General features: G+C 38.4%; 2 protein-coding genes across 2 annotated transcripts in view; one reads left to right on the top strand and one right to left on the bottom strand.

The window, feature by feature from the left end:
* The first annotated feature begins 1,197 nt into the window (after nt 1-1,197).
* The window catches only part of EXOC2 (exocyst complex component 2), a 126,192-nt gene continuing 105,986 nt past the window's right edge, over nt 1,198-21,403 (top strand). The window contains exons 1-3 of the mRNA XM_059853528.1: nt 1,198-1,334; nt 15,154-15,303; nt 19,982-20,158. Of these exons, the coding sequence (XP_059709511.1) occupies nt 15,186-15,303; nt 19,982-20,158 (295 nt within the window). The 5' untranslated portion in view covers nt 1,198-1,334; nt 15,154-15,185. The remainder of the gene's footprint in view (nt 1,335-15,153; nt 15,304-19,981; nt 20,159-21,403) is intronic.
* On the bottom strand, nt 1,373-8,509 carry LOC132330824 (ataxin-2-like). Its single transcript, XM_059853539.1, has 2 exons — nt 8,384-8,509; nt 1,373-2,193 (listed from the first exon to the last, which is right to left on the bottom strand). Exon 2 carries the CDS (start codon nt 1,942-1,944, stop codon nt 1,471-1,473), a length of 474 nt encoding a protein of 157 aa, XP_059709522.1. The 5' UTR covers nt 1,945-2,193; nt 8,384-8,509; the 3' UTR covers nt 1,373-1,470.

Genomic DNA, 21,403 nt, shown 5'->3' with positions numbered 1-21,403 from the left:
AATGCTTTTTATGGTGCTTTAAGCTTTTATGCAAGGTAATTTGCTTTCCCGTTAATAATTTGCTTTCCCATTAAGTCCTGCTTTGGGCTAGGTTGACATAACTGAGGAATGGACTCTTCTTTTTTGGGTTTTTTTTGTTTTGGTTTTTTGTTTTTTTTTTTGTTTTTTTGTCTCATTCCTTTTCCTCTCCTTCCCAGTAAGATTTTGTCTGAATTTGGTTTTTGCAACCAAATATCGAACAATACCAGCAAAAAATGTAAAAGGAGATCTCCTGATTCTTTCCATAAGGAAAAGACCTTGTATTTAGAATCCCCCCAGGCAGCCAATGGGTTTGGAAAGAAACATTTTTACTGGATTATCACGAAAGGAGGATGGATTTATGTCACCTGAGGCTGACAGCACTGCTTGAGGATTTGTGCCTGGGCTTTTGCCTCTCATCCGTCCTTCTGCACCTCCCCTCGCAGAATCACCGAATGGCTGGGGTTGGAAGGGACCTCTGGAGACTGTCCGGTCCAACCTCCCTGCCAAGGCAAGGTCACCTGGAGCAGGTGACACGGGAACATGCCCAGTTAGGTTTGGAATGTCTCCAGAGAGGGGGACTCCACAGCCTCCCTGGGCAGCCTCCCTCGCACCTCAGGCTGGAGTCCCAACACTACTGCTGGGTGAGTTTCTGCCTGTAGGGACAGTGCCTGGGAGCAGTTCTATTATCATTTATTACTGCGGTTCACAGAATCGGCTGAGCTGGAAGGGACCCACAAGGATCACCGAGTCCAACCCCTGGCCCTGCACAGGACCGTCCCCAGACTCTCACCATGTGCCTGAGAGCATTGTCCAAACGCTTCCTGAGCTCTGCCAGGCTTGGTGCTGTGCCCACGTCCCTGGGGATCCTGCTCCAGCGCCCAAACACCCTCTGGGTGAAGAACCTTTCCCTGATACCCAACCTAAACCTCCCCTGGCACGACTTCAGGCCGCTCCCTCGGGCCCTGTCATTGTTTTCCTTGCCGTAGTCAAGACTGTGATAATTAAGTTTGTATTTTTTCTTTTGCTCTTCACCTACGGCAGAACCAACTCCCCGAAGGCCTTCAGGTCCCCCCTTAGCGTCGGGAGGGAGGCAGGGAGGCGGGCAAGGGGCGGGGTCCCCTGAGGGGCGGGGTCTCTCTGTGGGGGCGTGGCTCCCGAAGGGGCGCGGCTCGGGACGCGGCTGCCCCTCCCGCCCGCATCGGTGGCTCGGCGCTCGCTCGATGTGCTCGGCTGGCGGCGCCTGGCGGCGGCGGGCGCGGGGCGCTGCCGGGAGTGGTGCGGCCGCAGGTGCCGGATGCGAGCGGCGGCGGGCGGTGAGTGACCGGCCCCGGCCCCCGCCCCGGCCCCCTCGGGCGCTGCGGGGCTGCTCCGGCCCCTTCCCTTCCCCCCCGTCCGCCTCCCCGGGGCGGAGGCCGTCCCCCTCCCTTCGGCCTCCCCCCCGCCTTCCGCTCACCGGGCGGGGTCGAGCGTCGCGTCCCCGCCCCGGCCCCGTGGGGACGGAGCTGTCGGCGATGGCTCTCGGGGCGCAGGGGGCGTCGCTGGGCTGCGGCCGTCTCCCCCCCGGTGACTTCCCGGCTGCAGCGGCTCTTCCTCCTCGGCAGCCCCCCGCCAGGACGCCGGGCGCTGCCGGCAGGGCGGGGGATTCCTGCCACCATCGGCTTCCCCCGGGGACACACGGTGTCCTGCTGGGTGACGCTCCCAGGTCGGGCGAGGTCGGGCCCGGGCCGGGCAGCCCTTCCCAGCGCTGGTGGCGCCGTCCCTGCGAGCCAGGGCCCGGCAGCAGCGGCTCCGTGGCCTTTGCCTGTGTCTCACATGTCTGACAGCGGCCTGGGGGAGCGCCGGTGCCCGCCGGGCTGCGCGGGCTGGGCCAGAGCTGTGCGAAGCCCCAGAGTCAAATAGGTTGGCAAAGACTTCCGACATCATCCAGTCCGACCCGTGTGAAATGATGGGGTCGTTCGGTTCAGTGAAGTGTGGGTGTGCTGGGTGGGGGATGGAGGAAATAAGCAGGGTAGAGAGGTGAGTCAAAGCTGGTTACTTGTAGGACTTGCTGAAAAGCTGGTTATTTGCAGGACTGATTTTATTTTTTGTTTTAGTTTTCTTTTCTTCTTTTTTGTCTTCGCATTTAGTTGTGCCATCAAGTTTCAGACACAGCTCCTCATAATGACTGAGTACCTAGGCAAGTGCAATAGGAAAATAACAGGGTACGGAATGTGGGAGGAATTGAAACAACATGCTGGTTGAGAGATGGTTGCTTTCATCCATATCTCTCTGGAAATATTACACTTCTCTGAGACTTGGATTTTTTTTTTTTTTTCTTAAACTTCCTACCCAGTGCTACATTTCTGCCTCATTTGGACTGCCTTGCAGTCCAGGAATGTCCATGAGCTGCATGACCAAACATCTTTCCTCCTTGCCTCTTAAAAATCCTAATTAGGAACCTGAAAATGTTCTCTTAGCAAGGCATCGACGTCTGAAATTTGGGATGATCTTGTTTCCAGAAGAGTTTCCCATTCTGTCTAGTTTTACTGGTTTTTTAAATAGTCTTCCTCCTGCAATTTCCTCACTTGTTGTGGGTTAACAGCTTCTAGCCATAGACTCAAAAGCTCTGAGTCAAAAGCCACTGGAATATTAAGCCATCCTAGCTCTGACAGAACATGAGATTAAACCTAAATCCAAATATTCATTGTTTAAAATGTAGTTAAAATCATAATCTCACTTCAGTTTTTCCAGGTTTTCTGATCATTCCTATAACAAGTAAACAGCCTCCTTTCTCTGTTAGTGATTTCTCTGTGTTTCATTGCTGTAAGCTTTTTTTTTGTTTGTTTGTTTTTGCTTTTGGTGATTTGATTTTGCTTATGATAAAGTTGTCAGATCAGTTAAAGGACTGTAAATTAAACAAATCTGTGGCTTAGAAAAACAGGTCCCTTTTCTTCCTTTACGTTTTGCTCACCTGAAGAAGGAATGCTCTATAATTCTTACTTCCCTATTTTTATTGTATCTTATCCCAGCTTGCACTGACCCAGCAATAAGCAGCAAGAGGCATGTCTTGTTGTTGATTTCTTTCCTATGGATAGCTTAGTTTACAGTTCTTGTGGTTTATGCCCACTCCTTGGACAGCAGTGTTTTTATTTAGATGGAATTTCTGTTGTCTGCAACATCATTTAAAACAGATGCAGTTATTTTCATTATACTGGTTGGACTTATCTCAGTGAAAATTATTTTAAGTTGTAATGGTAAGGGTGGTTTTCTTTGTGGAAAACATATTTTAGAATGTGTCAGAGGTGGAGCAATTTAATTAAAAGATTGTTATCCATCAAACTTATGCTGGCTTTAAAAAATAAAAAAGGATAAAGTTGTCTTGTATTTTTCTGGTCTTCATTCAATAAATGAAAATGTTTTTACAGACTTGATGGTTTGGGGTTGTTTTTAATGCTCTAATTGCTTCTTAGTATTTTAGAGCTAAGTAGAAGTCAAGGTTAATGAAATTCCAAATTAATTTTAAAAAAGTGAAGTTCTAAGTCATGAACAGTAAAAGAAATCTAAAATTGTAGGATTTCTTGTGAGAGTGAGCAAGGGTTTTATGCTAGCTGTTGAGAGCATTTGAGGCAAAACTGAACAGTAAAGACATTAAAATCTGAAATCACCAATTGTTTTCCTGAGGTCCTATTAGAATGAAACTGTATCCACTGATGTAGTCCATTCTTTATTATGCTGCTCTTCCCAGAGAAGGTGGACTAAAGCAAAATAACTAGGTTGACTAGAAAGGCAGAGGCCACTGACCTCACTTATTAATTAAAACTTTCAGATATGTTGTGTTGAACCATACTTAATCAGTTTCTTTCAATGAAGTGATATGTTTAGCTGTAAATTCGGTAAGCCCTAATCACCGTACTTGAAATGAAACATCAGTTTTGAGTTATTTTAATTCTGTTTATTCTGCGCTTTTCGGCTTTCCGACTTCACTTAAAAAGAAAAAAAACAACAAAGAATGAAAAGAAAAAAGTATTTATCTTGATAGGATGGTGACAGAAGACAGTAGAAAAGGTGTTCTTAAAACATAGATTCTGACAACTATGGAAAATATCGATGAAATAATACAGTTAGAGTTTTGTACACCAGGACAAAAGCCTGTGAAGCACATACAGACACTACCTGCATGTATTTTGAATGCCTGTAGGTCACTATTTATTTATACAAACAGGCAAAGAAAACCTTCTGCAGGAGAAGTCAGAAGTACTTCATTTTACGGTCAGGGACTGGAAAATAGCACTGAGAGAAATGTAGATTTTTCAGTGAATTTAGTTTCTATGTGAGTTTTTCAGACAGAGTGGAACCTACTGCTATACTTGAAGCCAGCTGAATGTTCAAAATCCAAAAACAGCTGAATTAGTATCTTTTAGCAGAAGTCAGATGTTAGCTCTTCAGCTTAACTTTGACCTTCTGTCTTGGACCACCTACATTCTGTAAATCTGGGCTGTGCAACATTGTCTTTCAAATTACTTTTCCCAGGGGAGAAATATGGTGTTTGGTAATGGAGGGAATCTTGTTTGTAAAGGTGCTTGGAGGATGAGGGATGATGAGACAGCACATGCACAGCGCAGTCACGTCAGATTTATTTTTCATCTTTTGTGTGAACATGAAAGCCAAGGTCTGTGTTTACAGCTCACAAAGTGTGAGTTCAAAAATCTGGCTGATAAAAAATTTTGTGCTTTACCCTGAAAATTATTTTAGGGAATTTCAATCAGTATTTCTGTTCAAAAGCATGTGGATTATTCTCCCAGTGTCAAAAGTTGTAATGAGAAGGGAAGGGCAGCAGGGACAAAAAAATAATTTTTGTGATATCCTGAAGCAAAAAAGAACCCCTCCAAACCCCCCTGAAGCAACTTCCCTAGAAACCAAGTTATGACAGAAATGCTTGCAAATAATTATTTATCATGTGATTGCCGTTACGGGCTTTGCATAGGGAAAGCTAAGATACGTATTTACAAATTAGAACTATACCAGGTCATACACTTCACTCCTCTGGAGAAATTCTTTGTAATTGTACTTTTTATATTATTTTGGAAGTATTTAGTGATTTTTCTCCAAAAAGAACTTGGTCTGTGTAGCCTTTTCTTGGCTACTGACGTTACTAATCTGCAGAAAGAATGTTCAGCATTTTCATTAGAAAATACTGTGATTACGTCTGGTGATGAGTGTGAAAGCCCACGTTTCCTTTCTAATTTGCTTGCTTTGTTTTTAAGGAAAACAAAGTTTCTGAGACACCAAGTCCTTAAGGGGTCTGATTTTCCCTTGATCTTAACAGAACTGCAGATTCCCAGATTTTCTGTTTTATTCTCAAAGACTTAGTGCTTAGCCTATATTGTGCAGAAACCAGTGGGGTCTCTGGCAGTGTAAAAGTGTCTGTGGATCAGATTACAGTATAAATCAAGGATTTTTAGGTATATTTAGACTTGTATTATTTTTCCCTTTGACGCTATTGATAACCCAGAAGCGATGTACCCCATGTCTGGAAGTTCATCAAAAAGCCTGCATTAGGTAAAGATTAAGACTATTCTAAGTAAATGTTCCTTTTTAAATAGCCACTTTTGCGTTGAGGACAAACTAAACTAATTTTTTTGAGATACTCGTGAAATGTCTCAATTAAAAAAGCAATTACTTTCAGTTTTCTGTTTGGAAATTCTCTGAGTCTTTGACATTTCAAATCTCACAGTGGTTTTAACAGGTATACCTTGGCTCTTGCTGGAAAACTACCCATTGGATTTTTGGCCAAAAATTAAGAAGCTATGTATATAGCAGATGGGTTCTTTGCATGTTTCCTTAGTGGAGAAGGCTGAGGAGATTGTCGTTCTCACAAGACAACCTCACTACTCTGTGTGATTGCTCCGTATGGGAGATGGGATTTTAGGCGGAAGAGTGGGAATGAAGACTTATAAGGCAAAGAGAGGCTTTTGTTAGAAAAACACCTGTGCACACAGTCTGTCAGGGAAGTACTTGATAGTGTGTTGGACCGTGTGAATTGAGAAAAATGCTCTAGCGTGTGGCTTGAGTACATCCCTGAGCAAAGGCCCGAAAGAGGTGTTGGGGAGAGAACGCAAAAAGTACTAGAATCTCAGTAACACAAGTGTATGTCTTATCTTTTAAATACTTTTGAAACAAAAGGAACTGCTAAAGTAGTCACACGGTAAGTGTAAGTGTTGCAGTCTTACATAGAGGCATCCAAGTTAAAACTTCAACCATGTGAACTGTGTAATTACAGTGGTTATATAGTGTTTTTATAAAGAATATTGTATATAGTTACAGGGCTTAGAAAAAAAAATCTGTGGTGTCTTGTTTCTTTTTTCTAGAAAAAAAATTCATCCCTTTGGGATTCATTTAGTTTATTTTTCTGAACTTCTGGATCTTTCTGAATGCATTTGCATAAACATATTTGAAAAATTTTGAAGCTTGACGTATTGTTTTCAAATTTCTGCCTGTGAATAACATAAGATCGAAGGATAATGAGATATTAAAATTTTTTACCATTTTCCTATTAATTAAATGATGTACAAAAAATTAATCATAACTTTGGAACAAAAGAGGGATGAATGGCTTAACTGGAAGAGAGTCGGATAATGACTTCTGGATGAAGCAAACATTGCGGAATGTTGGAGGGGGAAGCAGATGTAGGAAGATGTGCTTTGTGAGAATTTAGAAATTAATGGGAGATTTATGGCCATCTGTGATATGGTTTTGTATAAAGCTGAGTTGACTTTTTTATATATATGTTTATATGTAGAGGTTTAGGACTTTACAATGTTGCTAGATTATAGTGATGTGTCACATAGTAAATACGGAAGCTTTTAACAAGTAGATGAATTAATTTCTGGGGAGTTGCAATGTAATTTATAAGGAAAGTAGCGGAAATTTTGGGGAAAAACATCTGTGTTCAAACTTTCTTTAATTATATTTTCTTCTATGCTATTGACCTTTTCTAGGCAAGCCGGTATGACCAAATAGATATTCAGAACACTTAAATTGGTTTGACTTGAGTCTTGGTAATGAATAGGTACTGTTACATTGAATACATCAGCAAAACTGTTCATTCAAGAACTGGTATAAACCAGCATATTGACCCAATTAATGAATTGGGGGAATAAATTATTTTCAGTGTGAAGTTACAGAACTTTGTATGTATTTGTATGTACCAAAATGTATTTGGTAAGGTGAATTTTTTTTTTTTTTTTTTTTTTCTGAAGGTTTTCACTATCACAGATATATTCATCCAGGTTCATAAGGCTGTTACTGACATTTGGATTATTGCAGTTTTGATGGTTTTGTTTAGTAGTGGTACTTGGAGATTGTCATTGACACTTAAGTAAAAAGATTTTGAACTGAGGTGAAAATGTGACTGTGGTTCTGGGCTGTCCAGATGTGTATGTATGAAATTAAATTTGTGTGCTGGTGAGCTTGATGGGGGAGGTATGTGTGTTCATGGTAGCAGAGCAGGGGGAAGGAAATATTTTTTTAAAGTCAACTCAGTGAAATAGATTTTATGAGTCCTCAAACATTTTATTCCGCTTTCTCTGTTTGAACAGGTGACATAATTGGCAGATCAAATGATTTCTGAGCTAAAAGAAGCAAAGAACTCCCCCCCTTTTTAAAAGTCTCTGTTCATCTGTATTATAGTCTATTGTTGGTTTTAATCTATTTTTAGTGTTTTGCTATTTTTACTTCTTGCTGCTGATGAGTTACAAGCTCAGTGTTATATGTTGGCTCATTAACTTCCTTCAGGTTGTTTATAGTACACAATGCTAACGAACAAAACTTCATTTTACAATGGAATGTTTTTGGAGAAAATTCAGCGTTTTGATGTCATAATGTCATCTGTGTGGTTGATCTTTGTGGGGAATATCTCTCCCCTCTCCAAATAAATAGCATCTCAGAACTCCCAATGTAAAAATAGATCAATATATATAGGTATTTTCACATTGTAACTGACAGGATGCTGTAATTTAAAATGTACAAGGAAGTGGATTTATACTAGTCTAGATTTTTTTTGTCTTTGACATATGATAGATAGAGGGTTAATTGATGTTAAATGGATGCTTTGTTAGCCCTTCATCAGCTGCTAAACTAGTACAGGAGGAGTACCGATCATTGCTACAAAAGGCCAAGGCCAGTATGTTTTCTTAGTGAGCTTTATAGGTCTTTTTTCTTATCCCTTCCTTCTTTCCCTCCTTCCCAACCACACAAAACATAACCAGCTGTAATGATAGGAGGAGAGAGCAAGCAGCTTTTCTAAACACACACACACACACACACACACACACACACACACACACACACACTCGCACTCCGGCCCCCTCTCCCCTCCTCATACCTCAGCAGAGTGACAGCCTCTAGATGTTGCGTGCGAGTGAGTTCAGCTGGTGCTGTGTGGTCTGGGTGTGTGGTCTCCAGCTCAACCGAGAGGCTGCTAACAGGGTGGATGAGAGAGAGCAACACTGTTTACTTTAATTTATTTCGGATGCCGGAACTGTGCCCGGAGTTTCTCCCGAGCCGGGTTCCACCGTCAGCGGTGTCAATCCCTCGCAGCTGCAGCCCAGGCTGCGGCGGGCGGTGAACTGCTCTGCCGAGGGCTCTCCCAGCATCTGCCCCGGGTCCAAGCCTTTTAATCCCTTGTGACTGAGAAATGTTAATGGCATCGCTGAGTGCTGTGATTATTTTGCTTTCATTCCGTCAAGATACATGGCCATGAAGATGTACCTTGCTGGGTTAAGGCAAGCGGGACCTCTGAGATACTGAAGGGAATCTGTGGAGATGGTTGTGGTGAAAGCAAAACTGCTGCACTAGGTCCTTGTCCACCCTAAAACTAAAAGGTCTAGTGTACCCTTTGTGGCTGATTGGAATATTCAGGAGCCTTTTGAAAAAGCAGAGAGTATCATATGTCATTTAATACTGCAAGTTTTCTTTTTTGTGACCCTCTCTGTCACAAAACTTGCACATCTTCCCAAATTGGAACTGATTTTTGGCACGTAATGTTGTAGGTTAACATGTTTGTCAGTGTTAATATTGGCTTGAATCAACACGCCGGATATGACAGGGCAATACAAATGAGGCTTTGTTTTCTCTGTGTGACAGTGAAATTACCCACTTTTTTATGTTTGTTCATCTTTTCATTATAAGTAGCTTAGTGGTGTTATGAAGAGTTTCTTTCCCCCTAAATGTAAGATTCGTGAGCACTTCTTGTTTAAATTGACAAGTCTTCTTTTATTATTTAAATAAACATGCATAGATTCTTAATATCACTTGGAATTTCAGCATTGTTTAGCTTATTCACTTCCCAGTCTTTTCTGGCAGGCTTGCAGGAATGGACTTTATATTATTAATGCAGTGTTGAAGGCTGTGGCAATTCTAGGGCACTGAAGATCTCCAGAGGGGTTAATAAATGTCAGTTATTTTCACAGTGCTGCTTTTTGGATGCTTTTAATTCTTGGTTTATGTAGATTGTCTGTCTGAATTTATATTGTTGGGAAGATAAAGCACAGAAAAGGTTGTAGTAGTGTTTTTCATCATTTTGTAATGGTTTTGAGTACAAACATCCAGGAAACATTTTGCTTTGTCGTTCTTCTTGGGGTCATTTGCCATGTCCCTTCACTGACTTTGTCATAGTGTGTAGTACTCAGGAGACTCTCTGGGTTTTCTAGTGAAAACAAATTATTAGATTTATGTACTAGAAGCACAAGTTTGTGTAGTTTAAGGTTAAAAGGCCATCACCTACATTCTGGAATCTGAGTATTTATTGCTTGTTTAAAAAGGCATGTCATAAATCTTTTCATTTGAGAATTATTTAATGATGTGATGTTAGTGTAACTCACTTATTGTTTTCAGGTTGGTTTTCTTGTGGTTTTTTGTTTTTGTTTGAAGTAAACAACATCTGAAGCATACTGTGATTTGCACATGGGTGATGCTTTGCTGTTCCTGCCTCACCATTTTTTAAATTGTATTCTATCACATATATATGATTAAGGACAAATAAATACTTGATACCTGAAGGTTTAAACACTTTCTAGTAATTTAGACTTTCTCAATTATGACAAATTGGGTTTTTCTTCCCTACCTTCTTGACAGCTTTGATTGCATTTGCTAGATGACCATGAAATTTGCATTGACCTTGAGTCTGCCTTCCTCCAAAAGAATCTTTTAAGTTCAGTGTCTCTGACAAAGTATCACTGAAAACTTTATTTAAACTGAATTTTGAGTCACTGGAACCATCTTGCTATTTTGTTTTAGAAGTCAGAAACTCTGTGTTAAATACTTCAACTGCTAATTTTTCCCACTTGTGAAATTAATAAGGTGGCAGCATATTGTCATCTTCCAAAGTTCCATGCCTTCAAGATGTTTGTAGTTTCCCTTTGGGATTTGAAATTACCAGCCAATTTAATATCCCTCAATCCTGAACTTTGGTTGTACATGTATTTCTTATTTTGGTGGTACTTGCAGAGTGTAATAAAATGTAGAAAGTAGTTTGCTTTACAGAACAGGTATAGTAGCTCTTGGCATTTTATTTTTGGTTCCTTCTGTGTTTGCCATTGAAAGTTGAATGAGGAAACCTATATAAGAACTCTCATTTCATAACAACATAAAACCAAAGGCTTAAAAAACTAAAAAAAAAAACCAAAACCAAATAGACTTGTGATTTCCCTTATGCTGGGGCATATTTCATTGCTTCATTATTTATTTTAAACTGGGTTTTCTTAGGATAAAGATGGAAGATGTCCTCTCTTTAGCAAGATTTTAATGCTCAGAATTGCCTGGATTTTTTTTTAACCAAACCTTTGTGAGAGGACAGTTTATTTGAGAAACTGGTGCAAAGACAAAGACGTTGTTTATGAAAGGCATTTTTCAAGAGGACTTTGTAGTAGGTGGTCTTTGCAGAGGTTTTCTACCTCCTTGTGCTTTTATAACAAGAATTATGAGAGAATAATAGAATAGTATGGGCAAGATCGTGGGAGCAGTCAATCAGATATCCACATTAAATTGTAAGGGAGATACTGTGAGGAAATTAGGTTAAAAAAAAGGGTGGAGAAAAATAAAGAGAGAAAGAGCACTCTGCTAATGTAGAAGATTGTCTATTGTAAAAAACAGTCTTGTTGAAACCTCTTCAGTGAGCCTGGCTCCTGAGAAGAAAGATCTTGTATAGAAACTGTCTTTCTGCACTCTCCTTGTCTGCCTGAGAATCAGTCTTTCAGGAAGAGAGCTGTTTTAATAAAAATACTATTTTATGTGTAATACATATTTTGTAAAGAGTAGATTTTATCTTTAGGGAAGCATACAGAATTGCAACAAAAGCTTGGAATTAGGTGGTTGTCATGTTTTGTGAAATAAAAAAGTAATTTTTTGTCAGATTTGCCTTAAATATTTTTTAAGAAATTTAGGAACTTGCCACAGCATTATGGTGGCTAGGCTTCCCAGTAAGCACCTCAGTCATGTTAGCTATGGACATCTGTCCTAAGAAGGAGAGGAAATATTATAAATTAATTGAAGGCTCCCAAGCATTTGCTTGATATTTATAATAATGGCATATTACAAATAGTTCCACTCTTTGAAATAAATCAAAGCAATTGCTGTTTAAAAATAATAATCATAGAGCATCTCAGTGTTGTAGTGCTTTGAAATGCGTTGAGATTTACTGTGGTATTCTCATTCCAGTGAGGTATTTTAAAGCAATTCTGCAGTAAGTATGGAAATACTTTAGAAGAAATACTAGATCTCAGGAGGCTCAGCGTTTTTATTACATTTATTTAGCTCATCATGAAGGGGGATCTAGTGCTGATTTCTGAAATCCAGAAAAAGATGTTGTAATATTACTTTTGAGTTTTGGTATTGAGACAAGCCAATTACCTGTGTGCTTGGGTATTTTGAAAGCAACAATAGCTGCAATGCAAAGGAACTATAACATTTGGGAGGGGGTGAACCAAACAATACCACACAAATAATACCACTGTAGCTTCTATTTTACTTGTTTTTCTCAAGGATTTTTCCTCTCCGTATTACCTGATGTTCCTGAAGATGGCTTTTTTACGTCAGTGTTACTGATTAATATTCCACATAAATATTTACAAAAAATGGCTCCAAAATAAAGGAAGTGTTTTATATTGATTAACTGGTATCTAGATACATGTTGCTTCCTGCAGAAGGTGGTTGTGTGCATGGAAGGACCTAACACCGTCCTTGAGCTCTGCTGAGGATCTGTGAGGAAAGCTGCAAAGACTACATAGATGAGATTGTGAGGAAGCCTCCAGCTTATTCTCCTCCTTCTTGGTAAAATTAGGGACCTTATTTTTCTCTAGGATCATATTTTTATTGTGCTGCCCACTGTTTTGTTGGGAAGTGGTGTGGTGGTGTTTTGAATGCAGCACAGATGAGAGGAAATCTGGGCAAGCCTTATGACTCAAAGATTAGGGATGTTGACTATAGACGAGGTCTGTCTTTTTCACCTGTGGTGAGTTAGTGGATCAATAGTTCTGCAGATGATGTGTCTAGACAGGAAGACTTGGAGTAGGCCATGTGAGGTAAGAGGAATTACCAAGATGTCTGGATTTGAAAGGAGGATAAAATAGTAACATCCTTCTCCCTCCCTGCTTGAACTTATGGGTAAAAAGTCAGAGGGACAAGCGACAGGATAGGGGCAGAAACAGTTTGTATGCAATATGAGGACCTGGCCTCAGTTTTGGGGTGAAGCAGGAACTATCTCTGTGCGAGAGAGGAGGAGGAGGAGAAGCTGGTTCAGTGAAAGAAATAGGAGCAGGCCACTAGAACAGAGTACAGCCTTCTCTTCCATAGCTGGAGATGACTGTCAGCTGATTTCTTTGTAATCTGGTGATACAGTTCTTTTCTTCAGTGCTGTTCTTCCCTTATAGCATGCATCTACTACTACCTACTTGACTACTTGCTTCTCCAGCCTCATGTTGGGTTCATGTAAAATGTTCTGATAGTTTACATGTAAGACTATTAAGAGCACCTCTATAACTTAATTCCTTTTTTATAAGTTGGTTGTTTGCAAAAAACCAGAGAAACCAATGATTTATTAAACACATTATGTAATTTTTAATGTCAAGAAGTATTATGAGGTTTGCCACAGAAAGATACAAAGCCAAACTAGGTATGCATTGTGTGTGTTATCATGGGCCCTTACTAGCCTTCCTTCGTACACTGGACATGGCTCACATACTGCAACTTAATATGTTCTTGCTTGTTCAACATGAATTTGAATCTCTTATTAATTGCACACTGTTCAGTGTGAAAAGCTCTCTGAAGATATTAATACTTCTGTTGTGTTCAGGGTATCTATATGCCTTTTCTATGTCAATGAATTTGTTTTCAAAAGTAGCTTTTGAAATGAGTGATGGCATTCCTATTTTAAATATGTAAAACTGAGAAACAGACGTTTGAAAACAGACATATTTATAGAATTGAGATGGTTCAGGACCTCAGTATTTCAGAACATTGTGCAGTATTCCATTTATTCAGGATGCATTTCACACTGACTTCACATGTGGCTGTGGGCTCCAAAGTTGGATCAGAATTCAAAGTTTTGTTATAGGTGACCTGCTATGCATCTATGGTATGGACAGGCAGAGACAGGAGATCCTGTAGGGTAGTATTTGATTACTTTTAGCATGAGATCTTCCTTCCAGTTCCTGCCTTGTCTATTTCCATCTTAATTTTCAGTGTGTGTTCCAACTTTGGAATGTGAAGAATGAAATCAGCTGGTGGGAGCTTCTTTGATTCTTGTGTCAGATCTAGATACTACCAGTGAAAAATGTGGGGGGGCTGTGTAGAAGCATGGGGTATCTTGGTACAATGAAAGTATTTTGCATATGCAGAAGCAGCTGAAACAAGTGTGTCTTAATTATAGTATGTCTTAACTGCAGGTACTTGGAAACTGCAGTTTTGCTGCTATTTATTGTTAGAGATGATTTAGAGAGTTTCTGGGTTTCATGGACTTGACATTTGCAAATAAAAGTAGAAAATACATTTTGGTTAAAAAAACCAGTAGCTAAGAGGAGCCTTATGAAGCTTGACTTATATTCCACATATTTTTTACCAACTTGAACTTCCAAAATTGTTTACACTAAACTGTTGTGTGTGTAACTGATGTTTTGGAATGGTGATGGTATTTAATAAGAGTTGTAATTCAGATTATACTGATCATATATATATACTCAGTTTCTTATAGGTGTTTATAGCTGCAGTGCTACACAAAGGAAACTGCTAATAAAAAATAGACATTTGTGATCAGTTGCGTAGTAAACTAAATGTAGACCATACATTGGTACCATATTTGTTTGAGCTACAGAGCTCATTAGTGACAGAGCTAATTAAACTGGTCTGAGTTGACTAAATTTAAGGTGCAAAGGAACACTCTTCTGGAAATGGTTCTTCAATAATTTTATGTATATTTTTGTGGATATGTTGGGGTGTTGTTTGTTTTGTTGATGATCTCTGCTAGTGTAGTATTTGCAAGTCATGTTCTAATTTTCTCAGTGCATGTTAGCATTGATGCTTTATAGAAATAAGTGCCAAGTGCTTCCTCACATGGGACTGTCTATGTCTGTAGGTCTTATTTTGATGGAGAAGTTGTCCAAATATGTAATCATATTTGGACAACTAATAAGTCTATTACTTATTTTAGATTATCAGTTCTGAACTTTCTAATGGAGATGGAGAAGTTGTCCAAATATGTAATCATATTTGGACAACTAATAAGTCTATTACTTATTTTAGATTATCAGTTCTGAACTTTCTAATGAATACAATAATAATTTTCAAATAGAAGTGGTAATAGACTCTTTGAATTCTGACGTAAGTAATTTGAAGTCTGTGTATACATCTTCATTAAGCATTCAGAAGGTTTAATATTTTTCTGAATATACTTTTTCTTTCAAAAAGCTATATTTAACTTTTTTAAAAGTGCAAAGAAGGTATAATTTTTCTTTATTGTTTTATGACTGTTAAAAAAGACTTTGAGTGGTGCTCCATATTTACATTTGTATTTCTCTACCATTTTAGAAGAACGGGTTGAAATTATTTTAATAATTTTTATATAATTAATGGGGTTTTAATTTCTTATTTCTCGATGAACAGATAAAAACAGCTCATATTGGTGAATAGTCATCATGTCTCGAGCACGGCAGCCCCCACTTGTAACCGGTATCTCTCCCAATGAAGGCATTGCATGGACAAAAGTGACAATTAGAGGAGAAAATTTGGGTACTGGACCTACAGATCTTCTAGGTAAGTTGAAAAATCACCCTTTTGGTATGGCAGAAGGTAACATTTTGGATATGATTAGAGATAAATTTTTTGCATGATAGAATCTGTGTTGAATGTAATGAAGAATGCCCTTTACACTAATATGTACTTGAATCCATAAATTCAGAGACGCTACCTGATGTGTAACCAACCAGACTGACTCTACCTTTTTAGATGAACCTTTAATCTGACCCAGCATCCTGTGCTGAACATGAAATGCTTTTTGCAGTGTACTAGAAGAGGGTAGATGTAATGAGATGCTCCTTTGTTACTTTCTCAGGAAGTGAGAATTTCCTCTTTGAAATTTTCATGTCAGAAGTGTTTTCATTGTATTCAGAAAGTGACTGGGGATTTTCTCTCCCAGATTTGCCCTAAACCAGGACATTGCTATGCCTTGAATTAAAGTTAGTTTGTATATCTGTAGCAGTTATGATAAAGCAGGTTCAGTGATTTAGCTACACAATATGTGAAGAACCCTTTTCATTACTGTTTTGATTTTTAACATGGTAATTTCATTAGAATCGTCGTAGCTCCTATGCTGAAGGAGGGACAAGATCTTTTCCTCCTGGTCACAGACCTTGTTCATTACTGCTTTGCTGCTTCCTTTTCAGGCTGAAATGTCTTAGCTTATTTAATTTTTCTGCATGTATCCTTGGCCTTTCTTCTTGCTCTTCAGTGAATCTCTTTTACTTTCATTACCAATTGTGGGTGACACATCTTGGTTATGCACACTGTTCAGGATGTGAATGCCCTGTGGCATAACACTGTACTTTCACTTTTGTTTTGTGTTTCAGTCATAGAGTTCTGTTTTCTGTGTAAGTCCTACTGAGAATCAAACTAATGTTTTTGTTGTTCTGCCTACTATAGTTCCATGATTAAATGCATGAGGATTAGTAGTCAGTTTGAGTGTGCCATCTATGAATTTAAGGTTTTGCATGCGTGCATCTTGTCTTTGTTCAGTGAATTTCAGCCGTTATAGTGCATCGCTCAGTCTAATAAGTTCTGGCTTGCATTTTTCTGGGATTTATGGTCTTCACGCTCTCAATAAAAGAAAATCATCAGCAAACTTTATAACCTCTTTATCTTGTCACATATAAGTGTCCTGAACACAAGTGATCTTGGCATATACCATGTGGAAACTTTCCTCAGTCAAATCACATCATGTACTGTAACCCTGTTTCTGTGTGGTTGAGCTATTTATCCATTAGAGGGTAGTATCCTATAGCTGCATCATTTTCTTAAGCCTTTCAAGAAAGACTCAGTATAGGCTCCTGGAAATCCAAATTAACTATAACTACTGGAATTTCCCTTTTTTTTTTTTTTTTTTGTAAGTTATGCATATGTGTACTTCAGTAGTCACGTTAGAGACAATTTGTCTAATTTGTTGTGGAATCATGACTCCTCTGAAGGCCATTGGAATTTTGTTTGGCTTTTCTAGAAAAAATATTTCACTTCATGGCTGTAAACCAAAGTTCACAAATTCCATTCATGGCCACCACAATGAGCTTTATGGCCAAGCATAAGCTACTACAGTTTTCCACTCCTCTTCAGTTTGCTGTCTCTCAAAAGGAGAAATAGTGTTTTCCCGAGCTGCTAGGTGAGGTTGCGGTACACTATAAAATTCATATTGAGAAGTCTTCAAATAACTGATGATGTTAGGGGTGAGTATATTTCTGTGTATTTGTGTGGCTGATGTACTTCAATAGCCTCATTAGTTCATCGGTATGATCCTCTTAGAAATGATCAGTGCTATGTTCTTGGAAGGAAGACATGTCTTGAGCTGTACCTCAGTATTACAGCTGACCAGCTGCTGATACTTCTTATATTTCTTTCGTAGTAATATTTGTAACACACAGCTGCTAATAATTTTATGCTTTGAGGTAAAAATAAATAATGCATTGCCTTATTTTCTCCTTAGCTCAGTTGTCAGCTTTCTCCAGGAAGTGACCAAGGCCCCAGATAGCCAAAGATTTCTTTTAATGATTAAATTAGTCATGTAAATATTCCCTGTTACTTGAATGGAAATGCTTGGAAAAGTAAGGCTTTGTAGGCATGAGAGTTAAGCAAGTTTGAGTGAGGTCTTTATAAAGTTTAAAAAGTTTGAGGTGCATTAGTGTAAAATCAAAAGCAAGAAACTTTTTTCTGTATATAAACACAGTATCACATAATAGAAGAACATTCTTTTGGTTTCATTTAAGAGAGAGCCTTCTAGTAATCTCTTTGTATCTTTGAAACAAAATGAACTTTTTATTTGTAACTCTATAGCTAATGGTAAAAAAATGTCAAATCCAGGAAGTACCTGTAAAATATGTGTTTTCATGGTTTAGATTGTCTTTTAAGACATTTGTAGCTGTATTTTTAGACATTGTAAAATTGTCCGTATATGAGCTTAACCAAAATCGGAAAGTCTCTGTAAGAGTGTTACTTACACCTATTTATAGAAAGGCACATAAAAACTAGAAGCTGAGAATGATGTTCTCAGAGATCTTTATAAGATGCAAAGGATTCCAATTAAGTTTTACTTAAAGGGAAGTTTCCTATTTCTGGAGAAAAATGTGGTAACTGTGCTGTCAAAACTTCTCCCCCAACATGCTTTTATTTGTTTTAGAAATTGTGTTGTGCCATTATTGTTTCATGTGGTATATAAAATCTTGATAGAGACTTAAGTTCCTTTTGCATTTTTAAGATACAGGCAAAGGCCATTTCCTGCCATTTGAAAAGTATTGGACCTTGTATCTTGATGTCTTGAGAGCTTTTGGAACCTCTGATGAGTAGACAATAACTGATACAAGGATCTTCATACAATTACTGTAGCTTAGTTCTGGATTTTAAAGTATTGCTCAATTGAACCATAAATTCAGAAAATACAGGGTGAAAACACTTTATAAATTGTTTGGGCAAAGTATTTCAGTTAGTCTTAGTTCCTATCACTAAGGAAAAGGAATTCTCAAAAAAAAATCACAATTTTTTTCCTTTAGAGAAGATGCAAACATAAAACTGTAAGAGATGTAATAATATAGCAATATAACATAAGGTTATATTATTGCATATATGTAATATACATCCTAATATATGGGTTTTTTCTTTCCTTCATGAAACTAAAACCTGACCTGATTAAAATTTTATGAGTAAATAAGCAAAATATTTTTTTATGTCTTTCTCTCTGTATATCCTATTCCATCCCCCCTTTTACTCAGAAAGAATATTTAAGAAACAAAGCTACTGTCCTTTCTCAAGTAAAATTAATTTCAGTTGTAATAAGATTCAGTGCATTTTTTTAATTTTGGGATTTCATTTTCCAGATAGTTTTTGGCAGGGAGTAATGCATTTTTATGTCTGACAGCCGTGAAAACTGCCAAATTTCTCTGCTGTGTCATGTCAGAGACTTAAATTGTGGGAGAAAATAAGTGTGAAGCTTTGGTACTAAGCCACATATGCTGACCCTTTTCTGTCTCTAAGTATTTTCTAAATTGGTCAGAGCTTTCTAGAAATTAAAAACAAAAGTCAAGCCAACAGGGAAGGAACTGCTATGCCTGACTAATTTATTCTGCAGTACAGCCAACACACTAGTACAGCCTTGTTCTTTTGGACATAAGGCAAAATGTCTCTGGCTAAGGGTGTTATTCAAGAAGAACCTAATGAAGTTTTTCTCCAAATTGATACTAGAGCTGTTAGGATCTTGCCTGTTTTCCAGGACAGCAGAACTCCAGCTACAAATATGGAAATTGTTCTTCTAGATCTGAGAAAATAATCCATCTATTCCAGCATCCAGAATCCTGATCTGACCAGAACCAATCAGTTGGTTGTGATTGGTTGATGATTGGTTTGATTGATCAGACCAATTTGACATGAAATCTCAGGAAGCCTTGGACATTACATTAAGGTGCACTTTGACTCCTAAGTCATGAAAGGTGTTCTTGAGCACTGAAGCTTGTAAGTCTCTTCCTATGAGAAAAGACCTTCTTGTATTTCATAGTTTGTTGTCCTTCTTGTGAGAAAGTGTAGAATAGGGGATAAATGAGCATTACATGATTATTCTTTTATATAACAAGGGCAGTTTATTCATCAGAGTCAATCTTGCATTGTGGATTTTTTATAGAAGAGGTTGGGATGGAATATTTGTTAATTAATGCTACTTCAGCCAAAACAGCCTTCTGTGTCCACTGAAGTACTGCTAAACAAATAAGGTTGAAGAAACTTTGTTCATTGTAAATATTTTACGGAGAGTCTTCTTTTTATTCTGTGAACGTCATAATAGACTGAACTTGTGAAAAATTTGCTGTGTGCAGCTTTTAAGGGAAGTTTCACAGAAATGCAATACTGAACAGCAGTTCTCCAGTGTCTTGCAGACAGAAAATCTATTGTTCTGTGTGAAGTAAAAGTTGCAGTAGCCCAAAAGTGGTGGAAGAGATTAAAAAAGTTTCAAACTGCACTGCTTGTATCTCATGAATTGTCACTGGGACAAAAGACCTGAAGTCACCTAGCAAGCATCTGAAAAACATATTTGTGATTCCTTGACTGTAATTGGCTGTAGGGGACTGATGAAGGGTTATATATTTATGTAAAACATGTTTAGCATCATAAATGAATTTGCATTGCAGAATTTCAAAAGATACTTCTATTAACAGAATTATATTTCTTTTTTTTTTCTTTTTCCCAGGTTTAACAATCTGTGGGCACAACTGTCTCCTCACTGCAGAATGGATGTCTGCCAGTAAAATTGTGTGTCGAGTTGGACAGGCTAAAAATGACAAGGGAGACATTATTGTTACTACAAAGTCTGGTGGCAAAGGAACTTCAACTGTTTCCTTCAAACTGCTTAAACCTGAAAAAATAGGTATATTTCTTGTTCAAATCCACATCTATTTTCTTTGCTAAGAAAATGTATGACTGAATGCCTCTTTGTATAAAATGTATGTTTGAAATGGATCCACCTCCGGACAATTTTCAGTTGTTTAGAAAAATGCAGAGCATATCAGTAAAATATCCATAGATATATATATAGAGAGAGATAGAAACTCAGGGTATAGGTAAAATTATTCCTTTCTCAATATCCTGATAAAATCCTCAGCGATGAATGAAAAGTAGCCCTTTATTTTTCTTTATGGAATAGCTCTAAACTTCTGAAATTTTAGAAAACTTAATAACAGATCTAGTAATTACTCTTAAATGTAGTAGATAAATACAAAGTCTGGACCAGCTCATGAGCTTTACACCTAAATCCTGAGCTGACTGTTAACCCTTTAAAGAAAGTTGAGTCCTCAGTGCCATTTCTTATTTGTAATTCAAACCATCCTGCAAGACAAAGTCTTAAGTATTTGTCATGAGATGCTTAACCATTGAAATTATTTTGCCAAGCAGTCTAGGACCTCTGCTTAACCTAGAATCCAGTCTAAATACCCAGTGGATTGAAAATGTTTCTCTCAGAACCCCTCATTGATTAGCTGGATAGTTATCTTTTCTAACACAAGAGTTCCCACAAGAACTGTTTTAGGCTTTTATTCTCAGCCCTTCAGTGACAGTTAAATAGCGTGTGATTTCTCCCAAGCTGCACTAATATCTTAATAATAGAAAGGTGAAATGTGTAAGTGCAAATGTTATAGAGTGGAGCTTTTGGTGATGAGAGAGGAGAATTCATATTTGAGAATATGGGAAAGTGTGGGGATGAAGTAATTTCTGGTGTTGTATCTGATGGGTTTGTTAAAGGAGGGCAAGGCCAAGGGTATGGCTGGCTCCATTTTCAGCTGAAATTCCAGGACATATTGTGCCTCACCTTTATGCATTGTCTGTGCTAAGGCACTGGAAGCAAAGTCAGTTCTGTGTCCTTGAAGTCATTTATCTTGGCATGAGGCCAAAGTTCAGTTACCTTTTGGATAGCAAATGGGAGAGAAAAGGAATCTTCCCTAAAATATGCAAATAAGAAGACTTTCAGTTAATTGCTCTTTTGAAAGTAGCAAATAACAAGGTTTGGACAGAAACCAAAATACTTGCAGGAATGAAAATACTAATACTTGGTGGTCAGGAAAAAGCTTCTAATGTACGTGAAACTGTGCACTCTGCAAAAGGATAATGTTTGATGCCC

The sequence above is a fragment of the Haemorhous mexicanus genome, chromosome 1 (assembly GCF_027477595.1).
Source record: "Haemorhous mexicanus isolate bHaeMex1 chromosome 1, bHaeMex1.pri, whole genome shotgun sequence".
In the NCBI taxonomy this organism is placed as follows: Eukaryota; Metazoa; Chordata; class Aves; order Passeriformes; family Fringillidae; genus Haemorhous; species Haemorhous mexicanus.
Note: the sequence above shows the minus strand (reverse complement) of the source record. Positions and strands in the feature narration are given on the sequence as shown.